Raw genomic sequence first — 16,500 nt, 5'->3', positions numbered from 1 at the left:
AGCAAACAAAGTTTCTGCCTGAAGTATCTTCAGGACTGGGAAACTCTTGGTAAAGGTGGACAAAGCTTCATATCGCTTGCCTTAGTATCCCATAATGCAAAGCACATCTCCTTGCAGACAGGTATAATGCTATGCATTATGGGAAGGGTCACTACCCAGACCGATTTCAACCTCTATTGAGATCTCTTCAGTGGGAACCAGATCCAGAGGTGATACCAAGGTTGAAGCAATGCAGAAGTCATATTTAGTATTGTGTAATGAAGTAATGCATCTATTTTTGTATGTTGATTAATTTGGAAGCCATGTGCATTTATTTCTCTCCATTTTTTGATATTGTCCATATATATATGTTAAATAAAGGACAGCCTTGATGAACTCCTTTATTTATTTATTTCCAAGTAGATATGTTATCTTACTAAATAGCTTAAGGAAATTACAACGCAATGGAATATACATTAAAATAAATTTTAATACACGTCCAATATATTGGCAATGCCACATTGCCATTTTCACAGGAACTTAAAAACAAGACACATGCACGCAAGCACAACACACAGTAAATGAGGACAAAGCAGGAAGCTATTCTTTCTCCTAAAAGTCCTGATGGTGCCCCCTAGTGGGCAAAATTGGCCGATTGGGCTGAAGGTCTTCTGATGTAAGTTCCCCAAATTTGGAGCAGTCTCATGCAACCAAATTTGTTGAGGTTTGGAATGTTTCTTAGGGCTGAGGCTGATTCCATGAATAGCCTTTCGTATTTGAATTTACTAAGGTGTATTATCGTGACTTTCTTCCACCGTATTCTATGACGGGTATCCGGCGCATGGTCTGTAAGACCAGAGTGGCTGTATTGATGAATTATTGGAAGTGTATTAAAATTTATTTTAATGTATATTCTATTGTACGTTGTAATTTCCTTAAGTTATTTAGTAAGAGTGTATAACCAACGTCTAAGCCTTTCCACGAGAATTACGATAATCCATGGAGATTCCATCACACATAAGGCCCGCCATTATGGTAAAATGAAGTTGAAGCTATCAAGACAACTGAATCGTCTCACTTTTCTAAAATGCTGCTGGGATAATCAGGTAATCCCAAAATGTGTCAAATTCAACCACCGTTTCTTTTCCCAAAAGGCTCTCCGTATTTATAACTGTGCTAGCCAAGCTTTGCTCAGGGAACAAATCGCCGCTACTCACTGTTCCCTGACTGATGCTAACTTAGCTATCAAGGCACTCGAAGATGAGCTTTCCAGCACCTTAAACCATGAGATTTGGTCTATTTTATACGGCATCTTGTGCACTGCTGTGGATAAAGAATTTAAAAAAGTACGAGAATGACACATCAAAAAATTTGATAATTTAAAAAAGAACTCTAACTCCAAACCACAACTTCCTACCGACATGGTAGTCAACCTTTTGTTAATTAGTTTGAAACCTGAAGCACTCGATGCTCTCTCACGTGGCCACAACTTTGGCATTGCGCTCAGAGGAATGCCTGCTGAAGACATTATGATACAAATTGAACGCGAGATACGACACCTTCCAAACCACGGCAACAATATTAGACTGGATGTGGCTTGTGTTCTGACCAAAGCAAAACCACGAAAAACCAACATGCCCAATAAGGAAATTAAATCTCTGCAAGAATTAAAGAAAAACACGGAAATAATAATCACCAAAGTGGATAAAGGGAATGCCAGTATTGCTTAACTATACGGATTACACAGGTAAGCTGAATGCTCTATTGTTAGATTGGGCTACTTACCTCCCTATCGAGTACAATCCCACTAATTCACAAATTAGAAAACTCCACAGGCTCCTTAAGAAGGTCACTTCTTGGCCTGTAGAAGTCACTAACAAATTAAAACCGTTTAACTCCATACTCCCCTCCTCCCCATATATATGGACTCCCAAAAATACATAAAGAAAATGTGCCATTACGTGCCATCCACTATGGGACATAATTTGTATGTGATTCCCCCACATACAAACTAGCTAAACATTTGGCCAAAGCTCTCACACACTATACTGGCAACACACATTCACACATAAAAAACTCAGCCCACTTCAAAACCAGCATAGCAAAGCCAGCACAACAAGGATTACTTTAAATCCATCACTATTCCCCATATCCGAGGCACCTCAGAAAAAATTACAAAATCCTAAAAAAACATGACTTAACTTTTGATGTCTCCTCCTTATTCACAAATGTCCCACTCAAAGAATCCTTAAAGCTAATCCAAGCTAAGTTTCCTCCCGATATCACAACCCTATTTTAGTTCACAATGAACTCAGGCCATTTTGTTTGGCAAGGAAAATTCTACAAACAAATAGAGGGGACAGCCATGGGTTCTCTACTCTCCCCACCCTTGGCCAACTTTTATATGGAGACTTTTGAAGAAAACGCCTTAAAGTGCCCCACACAAACCAACCATATGGCTTTGCTATGTTGATGATGTGTTCGCTATTTGGCTACACGGCTCCTATGCACTCCTCTCTCTTTCCTAATACACTTAAACAACCAACACCCCAGAATCAAGTTCACCCTGGAAGAAGAAAAAAACAGCTTCCTTCCTTTCTTAGATACACTAGTCATCTGCCAGCCTGATGGAACCTTGGTTTTCTCAGTTTATAGAAAACCCACCCATACAGGCAGATGCATTCACCAACAATCTCCCCCCCCCCCCCTCACAACAATATGGAGTCATTAAGACACTACACAACAAGGCTAAACTTATCTGTTCTAATGACAATGCCTTAACCACAGAACTAAACCACATTCTCAACACTTTCTCAGCTAATGGCTACCCCCCCCCCCCCAAAAAAAAAAATCCATAAAATATTGAAACCAATATCCCCTCCCCCCTTTCATAACAAAGATTACTCTAAATCCATCACCATTCCCTATATCTGAGGTACTTTGTAAAAAATTGCAAAAATCCTAAAAAAACATGACTTAACTTCTTGTTACAAACCATATAAAAAATTGGCACCCCTTATCCGTTCCACTAAAGACCTACCTGGTATATACCGGGTTCCTTGCAGCTGTAAGCTGTCCTACTTTGGCCATACAGGCAGGACAGCTAATATCGAATTTCAGAACTTAAGGACTACATCCGGTTTCACCAGTACAGCCACTCTGGTCTTACAGACCATAGTGGCTGTATGGATACCTGCCATAGAATATGGTGGAAGAAAGCCATGATAATACACCGTAGTAAATTCAAATACGAAAGGCTATTCATGGAATCATCCTCAGCCCTAAGAAACAATCCAAACCTCAACAAATTTGGTTGCATGAGACTGCCCCACATTTGGGAAACGTACATCAGAAGACCTTCAGCCCAATCGGGGTATCAAGAATACTAATATGGTCCACTAGGGGGCACCATCAGGACTTTTAGGAGAAAGAATAGCTTCCTGCTTTGTCCCCATACTGTGTGTTGTGTTTGCGTGCACGTGTCTTGTTTTTAAGTTCCTGTGAAAATGGAAATGTGACATTGCTGAAATATTGGAAGTGTATTAAAATTTATTTTAATGTATATTGTATTGTACGTTATAATTTCCTTAAGCTATTTAGTAAGAATGTATAACCAACGTCCTAGCCTTTCCACGAGAATTAGATATGGTATCATTTTGCCTTATTGCTATTTCTTTATTTTGATATATGTTTAAAAAAGCATTGTATAGTTGGTTTGAAATGTGATATTCTTTTAGAATTTTGCAGTTTATTTCTCAGAATTTTGTCAAATGCTTTTATACAGGGTGTTTCAAAAAGAATGTCCCGGTTTGAAAATTGTATATCTCTGCAACTACGAACCACAAATGAATGCGACTTGAGCATTTGTAATTGTGGTGAATGAAACTTTAGGCCTTGTCATACTTGGTAATTTATTTTGTAACTGTATCATATTTTCATTATTAAACATAATTATTTGAAATCTGGTCATTCTTTTTGAAACACCCTATATAATCAATAAAAGCTATGTTTGTTTCAATATTGTATTCTCTATGTTTTTCTATAATTATTTTTAAAATAAAATCTGAATCTATACATGATCTTCCCTTACAAAATCCATCCGTTCTCTTCTTCTCCCAGCTGTGATTCTATATATGATATTAATCTGTTTGTTAACATTTTTGCATAAATTTGTATCCTGTATTGAGGAGGCTGATGCCCACGATAATTATTACAGTCTGTTTTTAGACTTTTTTTTATAAATTGGAATTACTAGAGCTCTACCCCAGCTTTTTTTGGGGATTTTCCTTCTTTGTATATTTGGTTTATAAATTTTAGAAATCTAGTGTTAAATTCTTTCCCAGAAAATTTAATAAGTTCTGTGTTTATATTATCCTCTCCTGGTGATTTGCCTGTTCTGCTTTGTTTGAGGATGTTTTGTAGTTCTTCGTATGTAAACTCATTTATATTATTCATCTATTTTGGTCAGACAGAAAAATTCATTGAATTGCATCTGGAAGAACATATGAGAGACATCACATATGGCAGAACTAGAGCAAGTGCACTGTCTGATCACAATTCTACTGAGTCTAACGATAAAAATTATATGACTCACCCAGTCATCTGGAACAAATAAGAGAACATCTTTAGATGCTATGATGAACTCAAGAGAAGAATTGTGGAATCAAAGAAAATTGGCCTCAATCCTTTACACCTGGACACCAACCTCAGCATTAATCTTTCTGATTGTCACCGCACTGCTATCCAACTTTGGCGTTTGCACCTGAAGTATCTTCAAGACTGAGGCAACTCATGGTAAAGGTGGATCAAGCTCTCATCACTTGTCTTAGTATCTCCCATAATGCAGTGCACATCTCCCGGACATGTATAATGCTATGCATTAAGGGAAGGGCTACCCAGAGACCGGTTTCGACCTTTATTGAGGTCTCTTCAGTGGGAGCCAGACCCAGAGGTGGTGATACTAAGGTGGAAGTAATGGAGAAGTCATATTTACCTGAAGATACTTCAGGTGCAAACTTTGCTTGCTTACACTTGGATAAAGGATTAAACTAAATTTATTATAGTCTAACCAAGGGGGGAGGGGAAACTTCCAACATCTTTCTTTAAATCCAGAGTAATTTAATAATAAGGTGAGACACCTTTTGGCAACTCATATAGGTAAATAAGACTTCTCCATTACTTCTACCTTAGTATCACCACCTCTGGGTCTGGCTCCCACTGAGAGACCTCAAAAAAAGGTCGAAACCAGTCTGGGTAATGACCCTTCCCTTAATGCATAGCATTATACATGTTCGCAAGATGTGCTTTGCATTATAGGAGATACTAAGACAGGTGATGAGAGCTTGGTCCACCTTTACCATGAGTTGCCTCAGTCCTGAAGATACTTCAGGTGAAAATTTTGTTTGCTTACACTTGGATAAAGGAGTAAGACATTATATGGTCTGATTGTAGTGTGTTTTTGTACCAGGGATGGCTTAAATATATTATTTATTATGCCATTTACTTTGACAAAGTTTGATATTTTAGTGTCTATGTCTTTTTCTTCTTCGTATGATAGATCACATCCCAAGTATCTGAAAGTGTTGACTTGTTCTAGTATTTTATTATCGATCACTATTTTACTTCTTATTGGGTTTTCTCCTTTGAATGCCATTATTTTTGTTTTTTCTCTGGATATTGTCATATTATATTGCTTTGAGATATCATTTAATGATTTTAATGATCTTTGTAAGTCATCTTCTGATGTAGCTAATACTATTTGATCATCTGCAAATAGTAGTGTATCTATTTTCATTTGCGGGGTCATTTGTATACCAAATGGGTTATGTTGTTTCCAGATTGTTAATATTTCATTTATATATATATTGAAAAGCAGAGGTGAGAGTGTACATCCTTGTCGTACTCCTCTTGATATATCTTTCCATTCTGAGTTGTGTTCTAATTTAACTGCTATTTTATTTCCTGTATATATTTCTTGAATAGATTGTAAAAGTTGGTTTGGTATGTTTAAATCGGTTAATATTTTAAACAATTTTCTCATCTCATCTGATCTTCTTTATACCCTCTTTTACCTTGCGGTGTCGAGGGTCCATTGATCATCGGACCTCACTCCGTTTACAGGATAAGGTGGTCAGCCCTATGCCCTGGTGTATCCTATGGGATGGGAATCGAACCTAGGACACTCCTTCCCCAGGCATATGGTTGCGAAGCACATAGCCACTAGGCTAACCGCACGGACTTTTTGTCCTTTTTGTTGTAAACAATTTTTGTCTATTAATTTTGTCAAAGACTTTTTCATGATCAATAAAGGCCAGTTTCTTTTTGAAATTCTCTTCTCTTTTCTATTAATAATTTTAAAGTAAAAATTGGATCTATGCAGGATCGGCCTTTTCGGAAACCATTTTGTTCTTCTAGTAATTTGTTTTCTACAATGCTGCTTAGTTTCTCTTTTAATATTCCTGCATATATTTATATCATGTATTCAGCAGGCTCTATAATTATTGCAATTGTCTTTATTTCCTTTTTTATACATTGGGATAACCAGTGCTTTTTTCCAAGAGTTAGGGGTTTTATCAGACATCCAAACCATTTTAAAAATTTTCATAAGTCTTTCGTTAAATTTTTCACCTGCATTTTTGTATAGTTCTATATTTATATTGTCTTCTCCTGGTGTTTCCCTATTTTTCATCTTCTTTATTATATTTTTCAGTTCTAACATTGTGTTATTTTCTATTAGGTCATTCTTTGTCTTATAAAATTTTAATTCATTGTTCTCATCTGTCCAGAGATTTTGGAAATAGGTCACCCATTTTTCTAAATCTATTGTTTGTATTTTTATCTTTTCTTTTATTTCTTTATTCATGTATTTTATTACTTTGTAGGTTTTGGGTTGTGGCTTAAATAAATCCTTTTCTAGTTCTGTTACAAAATTGTTCCATCTTTCTCTTGTTTTTTCCTTACTTCTCGTTTTGCAATTGCACTATTTCTTTTATACTCTATTTCTGCTTCTATTGTTTTGGAATTTAGCCATTTCTGGTAACTGTCCTTTTTGGTTTTTATTATATTTTCTATTTCTTTGTTCCAGTCTCATAGTCCTCTTTTTCTCATCCATTTGTGCTTTATTCCTAAGGTTTCTGTTGCTGCTTTTGCAAGAATTTGTTTCAAATTTTCCCATTCATCTTCTATGTCACGTGATTCATGTGTGGTTTCTGATTTTAAGTTTGTGCATTTTTGATATTGTAGTCTAACTTGAGGATCCTGTAATGAAGAAATTTTGTAGCTTGGCTGGTAAGAATTTTCAATTCTATGTGTTTTTAGCCGCTTTGGTTTAAAATGAATTTTTGCTGATACCATATAATGATCGGAGTTTAATTCAAAGCCTCGATATGCTCTTACATCTAAAATTAACTCCGCTAATTTAAAATTTTTGATAACGTAGTCAATTACTGATTTGTATCCTCTGGCTGACCAAGTATATTTATGTATTTCCTTATGCTTAAACATTGAATTCATTATTCTCATATTATTATAAATGACAAAATCGCGCAATCTGCGACCATTTTGATTACATGTATCTTCGCCAAATTTACCTATGTTTGTTTTGTATTTTTTGTTTCCTATTCTGGCATTTAAGTCTCCTGCTAGCAGTAAATAGTCAGTTTTGTTTGTTTTATCCATGGCATTCTGTAATTTTTTATAAAATATATTACTGTCTAATTATTGTTATGTGGCCTCTTAATGTCTTGAGTCTAATTTCTAGTAGTCTTTCATTCAAATAGTTGTAATATACAATATTGTTCTTTAGGGATTTATGTGCCATAATCATTATACGTGTTTTGCTCTTTCTTCTTTTTTTACCCCACTGTAGACTTGTATGTAGTTGTTTGTTTCTTTTGTACCTTTTTGTTTTTTCTTTGTTTCTGTTTTTGTACATATCTTTATGTTAGCTTGGTTTAGTTGTTTATCAAGTTCTTCTTTGTGGGCAATGCTTCTCATATTCCATGTTGCAATCTTCATTATGTGTTCCTTTTTCCAATTTCGTTTACCGTTTCCTGGGTTGTGGTCTTTTCCATGACACTCCGTCCGGCTTTTCTTTGCATGAAACTTGAAAGTATTTTGAATTTCCCCAGGGCAGGTTACTAACCTGTCGCTGGGTAAGTCCAGTGGTAGGGCTGCTACCTAATGCCTCTGGACAGGCAGATCTAACAGCATTTACTCTGTTAGGGTGTTAAGGTTATACCGCCCATACTCGGTCGCCAGTGCCTCATTTGTACTTTTAGAACAGGATGGACCATGGGAAGATGAGGTTGACATTTGAGTGGGAGAGGCTATGTATTGCGCCTCACCATCCCTTCCACCCCCTATATATATGTGTGTGTGTGTGTACTTGCACTTCCATGATTGCATATGTGCATAACATAAACAGCAGATATGAATAATAAAAAGTTTAGAAAAATGCTCACCTCTGGATGGCATGAAGAATTTTTGAGGAAAGTTTTAGGTGAACAACCCCAAACACGTGAGCAGTATTCTTAACATGGGCAGATTTTGGATTTATATATAGTCAAGAGTTGATTTTGTGTAAAATAGGCACTTGAATGATAAAAAATGCCAACATGATACTAAGCATGATCTCTCTGACTTAATGGCTATGCAGCAGTAATAGCTAAACAAGAATATGAGTTAAAACTGGGTTTAGATATCGATAAAAGCACTAATATGTGAACTTTCACATATACCATCAAGTTTATCACAACTGAAGTGTTGAAATTAAGAAATCTAAAGATGTTTACCAGTATATTGGGAATAATGCTTTGATGCCTTTTTATATGATATATAAAAAGGCATCAAAGTCATGTATAGCATAGCTATTAGACCTATAGCATATCAGTGCCATGTATATGGGTAAGAAGAAAGAGAATTCTGTTTATTTTTTTTTTAACCAGCTGAAGGTTATTATCTTTGGGAAAGATGGAGTGAGACAGTTGTTCCAAAAAATGCAGCAAATAGAATGAAAGAGGAGGCAGAGAAGTTGGTTTGGCAAGTATGGAGTGGACTGTAAATGGCTGTTGACCAGCAGTTGCTCTTGATCCCACTGTATTGCTGGAAAGTCGAGAAATGATAATTGTCAGTTCAGCAGATCACGGTCCATGAAAGTATCAGTAGAATAGGTGTGAGGTGAAAACTGAAGACTGAATGTCTGAGAGAGAGAGAGTGAGTAGTGGATGTTTGAGATTTGGTTTGTGCAAGGGAAGGCTGGAGGTGTAGGTCAGTCCAAGAAGGGAAATCTGATTGTGTTTGAATATCAGGATATTATTAACAGTTAGGGGAAGAGACATGAAAACTTTCTTTCAAGAGATTAGAAAGGATGAGTTTTGATGGCATTGATGTCTTCAAGGGTGTACTCATCCCATTGAAATATTGCAAAGAGATCAGAATTTAGGACATTGGTTATAGTAGATCTTGAGATTTTTAATAATTGGGTACTACATGGTTCATCAAATGAAAAGGAGAGATGCAGTGTACTGTCATCAGTGAAGCTATGGATAGGATTTGAAGTCATTGAGAGCATGTAATTTATACACAGAAGGAAGAGAATGGGTGAAAGAACAAAGCCCTGGGATACTCTTGAATTGATGGCAAAATTTCAGGATAGGAAAGAAACCATGCACCATGACTCATAGTGAGCAACCAGTGAAGAAACTGGTGATCCACTTGCAGAGGGCAGACCATATTATGATAATTTGTTGAGTTGGCCTTTGTGCAACTTGATCAAATGCTTTAGAAATGTTGAGAGGAGTCATATGAGTCTAAATTTTTCCATGGCTTGAGTCTAGAGGTGGGTAGTAAAGACTAGATGATCAACTGTGGATCGAGAGTGGCAAAATCGATATTTCTGGTCAGTAATTAGCTGGTTGGTCTCCAGATGTGCAGAAGTTGGCTTTCAATGATCTTCATCAGAGTTTTTGAAAGAAAACAAGTAAGAGCAATTGGACAGTAGTTTGGCTGAATGAACAGGATAGGTTAAAGAGGAGATATAGGATAGGTGTTAATTCTGGAGCACAAGTTTTTAACATACATAGTAGTTAGAATACCATTTTAACATAGTAGTTAGAATACCATTGGGACTGGATGCCCTGTTTGTGTCCAAGTTATTAGTGATGCTTCTGATTTCTTTCTGGCAGAAGAACATGGGTGGTATGGAGTGAGCTCTTTTTAGTAAAGTGATGGAAAATTTTGCCTTGGTCATTCATGCAAGAATTGGAAGATGAGAGATACCAACAAATCACTAATGATGCTAATAACATCACTTTGAGTGATGCTACTGTAGTTCACATACTGGTCACTAAATTAGAAACTTATTTAATACCATGTTTCCATGTATGCATGCAACTGCCAACACCAGTCCTCTTCAATTCCCTGTGCATAGTTTGGCAAGATGTGGGTCTTTTAATGAATACAGAAGCAGTGTTCATTCAATGCTTTGGTTAATTTGTTGCACACAGGAAGTTCTGTTTTTTGTACAAGCCTTTTCAGACGACACCGGTTTCATTCCTGACAGACTGTCTTAGGACCTCAGTTATACCTCTTACAGAAGCAATGTGGATTATTTTTCCGCTGATTAAACCCAGAATATTTCACCTTTTGAGAAACCAGTCAGCTATGCTGTTTTCAAAATCATGGCTCTATCCAGACAGGCACCCACAGTAAGCTCTTTATTGAACGCTGAGCACAAGATTATTCCCATCATGATCAGCACTATTGATGATTACTAACCAGCAGCATTCTAAAATAGTTGCCTAGAACCCATGGTGATGCACGTGACCAAGTATTTTGCATATACATTGTATAAGTGACATTTACGTACATCTGCATAAATGTTTCTGATTCAGTGTCTGGTATATGTACCATCTGGATGTGGTGGAAACAGAATAGGCAAAAATTGCATCTAGTGGCCTTGGCAAGGGATTTGAAGGTTTGACTCCCATTTGGACAGGAGATGAATTTACATCATTTGCCCCTCCCTCCCCCCTTCATTCAAAATCTGATCTGTATTTTTTGATTGTTTTTGTACAGCCATTGTGAACTGTGACATTCCGTGCAATTTGCCTAGTGGCTTGACGTTTTGCAACCATATGCCTGGGGAAGGAGTGTCCCAGGTTCGATTCCCATCGAAGACTTGAGGATCTTCCTTAGGCATAGCTAAGTTAGCCGGTCTTGGGCGCAGGCAGTAGGGTTTTTTCTGCCTGTTTATCTGGCGTTTTTCATTCCGCAAGCAGACAAACTGGCCCCGTGAACATGCGCTTGTAGCCAAAAATATCTCCTCTCCCCCCCAACGGCAGACTAGGTGACAGGTCGGTTGGGAGTGGTACTAACAAGTAGTCGCATCTAAGTAAAACACGGACCCTGCACAGGAAGTGGGAATAACACGTAGTGAAAGAAGAAGATTGTGAACTGTGACATGTGCAGAATGTGCAACTGGAGTTTGGTCTTGTGGCATGCTGAATTTTTTTCTTGTACTCCATTGGCACACTTGTTCATACTTGTTTGAGAACTAAGGCTTGGTTCTCAAACAAATCAGGAATACTCAAACTGGTCAGGAATTTTGGGTGAAATAAGGAATGAAGGCCTTCATTCTTGTGCAGATGATTTCTGTTACTTAGTCTGAGTAAGTGTTTGGATTGGGAGAACAGAAGCAGTAGTCAGACCATAGAAAAGTGATGTGGAAGTCATCTTATTTGACTCCCTCGTAGTGCCAAAGCACACAACTGAATATTGTTGGGTGAAGGTTGTTCCATGGTAAAGGAGACATATGAGATCATGGGCTGAGGTACAAAGAGGATAGCTGACATCCCTAGTATATTTGGAAGAGGAGCTTGTCAAGAAGATGTCAAGTGAGTTGGTGGGGGTTGTCTGTTATTCTGGTAGGGAGATTGACTATCTGTGTTGCTAATGGAAAATATGTCGGCTTGATTGGTGGAACTGAAGAAGGGAAGCCAATTTGAGTTGTGGACATTGAGATTCCCAGGAAGGATGATGTCATTATTAGGGTATTTCAATTGCAGAAAATCGAGTTTTATAGATAGATAGTTGAAAAGGTCAGAGTTGTTATTGTGGTTTGGAGAGATAGAGAAGGAAAATGAATGTGACATGATGGTTTGGTAGAAAAATTTTGAGCCAAAACAGATCAAATAGGTGGGAATCAAGATTTTTCAGTTGCTGACATGGGATATTATTTCTGATGAATGCCTAAGTATCACCCTTGTGGTGGAAGGAACTGTGTGGTATGTAATTTGGGCAGACAGTAGTTGAGTTTGTTAGGTGAGGTTTTGTTAGGAAAAATAATTCCAGTTTAGATGACTGTAGGTGGCAGCATTCATCATTTGAAAATATGAGGAGTTTCAACTAACAAACTCTGACAGAAATATCAAAAAATGTCATGATTTAGAGTCATAATTTTTACAGCATATGAGGGTGGTCTGAACAGTTCTCAGCCTCGACCATAGATGGCAACACTATTAGCAAGATTTTTTTTTTTTTCTAAGTTGGTACATCTGTCATAAGCATCCATGTGAAATTGCAAGTCATTTTATCAAGTAGTTTTTTTTATACAGCTGTCTGAAGCAAAAGTGTTGTCTGTATCCCTTGAAATGGATAAAATTGAGTATCGTGTGTCTATAAAATTCTTTGTAAAAGAAGGTTTAACACCAAAAGAAATTCATTCGAAGTTCATAAACGTTTATGGGTTCTCTTCTCCTTCATTTTTGACAGTTAAGAAATGGGCTACCAAGTTTAAACGTGGCTTTGCGCAAGATTGCTGCCGTGCTTGCTCTCAGCAGATCAAAATCGCACTCACATGAAAATCTCTGAACAGTGCTTGGAGCATTTTAACAAGAATAAAACTGATTTTGTGTGTTGATTTATTACTATGGATGAGACTTGGATTCCCCATTACACACCAGAATCCAAACAGCAATCAAAACAGTTGGCAGAAGCCGGTTGTTCAGCACCAAAGAAGACAAAGTCAATTCAGTCAGCAGGAAAGGTCATGGCATTGGTGTTTTGGAATGCTAAGGGCATTTTGTTTATTAATTATCTTGAAAAGGGTAAAACAATAACCAGACTAGACAAAAAAATTCATGAGAAAAGACCTGGTTTACAGAAGCAAAATGTCATCTTTCATCAGGACAATGCACCTGCCCACAAAGGTGTTTTGGCAGTGGGAAAATTAAGGGATCTGCACTATGAATTGTTGGAACATCCACTCTGTTCCCCAGATTCGTCTCCCTCTGACTTCTATCTCTTCCCGAAACTAAAACTCTTCCTTTGATAATCAGCAATTTTCTTCAAATCAAGAGATGATTGCAGCTGTAGAGAGGTATTTTGCATATCTTACTGAGAACCACTACAGGGATGGGATAATGGTGCTGGAGCATCAATGGAATAAATGTATTAGTATTAAGGGAAATTATGTTGGAAAATAAAAATAATTTTGAAATTAATTAATTCATTTTTTCATTGTTAGGCCAAGAACTTTTCAGACCACCTTCATACTAATACTCTGAGATTGAATAAGTTGGCATTCAGGAAACATAGTGTTTTCCAGTCTTCTATCTGTTAATCTCTGAAAACCAGCAGTTGTTTTCTCTCTCTTTCTCTGCAAGTCTATTTCTTACTCAGAGGTTTTTTTGTAACTAGCTGCCTCACTATAGCTGTATAATTGACGTTACACCTGATTTACATGATACTTGAAGTTATTGATAAAAATGTAAAGGTTTTTATCCTCTTTCTGATAAATTTTCATCTTCCTCTTAATGTGTTATGCTCAGTGGTCTGCCATGGCTAAGTAACTTTGGATCTGTAGAAATGTAATTAATGTTGTATTCCTCTGCTTTGTCTCTGTTACTTGCACATATTCTCTATTTGGTTTGCCTGTTTTATGGGATGAAAAGTCCAAGTTTCCAGGAATGGGGAACACTGAAACATAGTTCTTTCCATCTGTATTTCTAATGATTCTAAAGTATTTCTAACAAAATACTTTTTATTTTTAACCTTAATTTTTTTTTCCTTTCTGGCATATCAAAAAATTAGAACATAACAAATTGTGTTTATTTTGCTAATTAGAATATAATAGATGTAATAAGTATAGCTTTGAAATATAATAATAAACATTCCTTTAAACTTTTGATTTAAAAAAGCTTAAATCATTGAAATATCTGAGTTCATTCATACATATTCATTTTTTTAGTGAGTTTGAAGTGGAAAGCATGAATTTTCCTGGACAGGTTCACAGGTGGTGGTTGAGTTTATTGTTACAGAAGGGCACTTTTAATGTTTATTCCACGTTTTTTCAGGTAAGGAATGAATTTGCCATTCATTTAGTTAGTACTTTATTAGATTTAGTTAGACCAATATTTATTTATTTATTTATTTTAAAAAATCTTGAAAATAATTTAATTCATATTATGTGGGGATGAAAGTATGTATGAAGTTGTAATGTTCTCATGCATAGTATTGTTTTTACCCCCCACCCCCACCCCTCCATATATTCAGAGTTAACCACTGTGTTTCACCATGGAAATATTTGGGGTAGGTGCTGAATAATTTATATCCACCAATCCTTTGATTTTTCAAAGAGATGAACTTTCATATTTATTTTCTAGGTGAGATTGTGCATTGCTTAGAGAGATCTTCATATGATGAATGATTTTTGAGCGTATAATATTTAAAAAAAAATTTCAGTTTTGTGTTTGCCTGCCGCTGACCATTTTATCATCTTGTAAAAAAATCTACTCTTTTACTTGCTTAGCCTTTATGCAACCTCCAGAGATGAATTCTCATTCTCTCATTACTGCTTCTGTCTGCACTCCCTTGCATCAATGCTGTCTTGGTTGGCCCAGTTGATAAGTGCCTTTGCTCTTCCACAGGTTGCAAGTGTAAATTCTTCTCTTTTGGACGTTTGTGAGTGTGCCACAAATGTTTTTGGTGGTAAATGGATTTCATCACCCAGTGTGAGACCATCTTCCTGTTTATTGGCAACCTGAGATATCTTGAATAAGTTCTATTCCTTCTTTTAAATTACATTAGAAAAAGATGATTTATTAGTCAGTTTTGACGTCTCTGCCCTCTTTACGAATGTCCCAATCAATGACACAGTCCTTCTTTTACAGAACAACTTCCCTCCAGATATCACGGCACTCTTTGTGCTTGTATTACATTCTGGTTATTTTGTATGGCAAACCTCTTTCTACCTACAAAAAGAAGGCAGGCATAGCCATGGGCTCGCCATTACCCCCCCCCCCCCCCCCATCGCTAACTTTTATATGGAACATTTTGAGCAACATGCTCTAGATTCCTCCTTTAAAACCCACAGTCTGGCTTTGATATGTTGACGATGTTTTCATCAACATATCTAAACATTTCTAGATACAATTGTCACATGACTTCCTTCTGGCAGTCTTTCCTTCACTGTTTACCGAAAACCGACACATACTGGCCAATATATACATAAACTCCTACCACCACTCAACACAAAAACTAGGTGTCATTAATACTCTAAAAATCAGGACTTTGACGATCTGCTCCAGCGAACAAGCACTGAAAGACAAATTTCAAGTTATCTGCAATACTTTTCTAAAAAATGGTTAGAGCCAAAACACCATTAACAAAATTCTCTACAAGACCTCAATAAAAAACAAAGATAAACCAAGCTACAATAAAACTATAACCATTCCTTACATTAAAGGGACATCGGATAAAATAAACAGAATACTACAGAAATACACCTCAAAGCAACCTTTAAACCTCCTGTAAAATTAAAAAGCTTACTCAACTCATCCAAAGACCCACTCCCTCTGCTTGCCCACCCTGGAGTATACCATATTTATTGCACTTGCAATCTACTATACATAGGGGAAACAGGATGCACAATTCCTATCAGACAAAAGGAACATAAACAACACATGAAATATAATAACTATGGTGAAGCTGGCCTTTCTGATCATGCCCTGAATACCTTACATAGAGTTGACTGGAAAAGCACAGTTGTTTACATCACACCAAAACATGGTATGAATGCAAATTTAAGGAAGCCTATGAGATTCTTATCAACCACCCCAATCTGAACAATAATGATGGTCTAAACATCCCAAGCATATGGAAGACACATATTCTACCCACGGAACTTTCTTCCTAAGAGCTGACTATAAACAGAATTGTAGATAATCCAGAATCTTAAATCTGATATGACAACTGTCATGTTAAAAATAGGACATCATTGTTACTGTAAGAAAGCTATCAATATGAAAGAATGTTTCTCCCATGTTAGCCTTGATGTAGTTTCTAAATATTTAATTAATTTTTAATTTTATCTGTCTTTTTTTTTTTTTTTTTTTCACTAGAGGTCATACCAATAGAATAACTGGTGATCAGATCATTGTTTCTTTCGCTTACTGTGTGAATTGTAACTCAGTTTGTCCTTGTATATTTGTATATACTCCAGATGATGACCTTGATATGAGG

The 16,500-nt window shown here is 36.6% G+C and overlaps 1 protein-coding gene across 1 annotated transcript in view; it reads left to right on the top strand.

The window, feature by feature from the left end:
- LOC150097249 (uncharacterized) overlaps nucleotides 1-16,500 on the top strand; it is a 550,351-nt gene that overhangs the window by 80,620 nt on the left and 453,231 nt on the right. Inside the window, exon 6 of the mRNA XM_090407628.1 lies at nucleotides 14,228-14,333. Within this exon, the coding sequence (XP_090263754.1) occupies nucleotides 14,228-14,333 (106 nt within the window). The remainder of the gene's footprint in view (nucleotides 1-14,227; nucleotides 14,334-16,500) is intronic.

This window comes from Typopeltis vanoorti, chromosome 17 (assembly GCF_054136105.1).
Source record: "Typopeltis vanoorti isolate ZY-2024b chromosome 17, IOZ_Tvanoo_1.0, whole genome shotgun sequence".
Lineage (NCBI taxonomy): Eukaryota > Metazoa > Arthropoda > Arachnida > Uropygi > Thelyphonidae > Typopeltis > Typopeltis vanoorti.
This window is presented reverse-complemented; position numbering and strand designations above follow the sequence as displayed.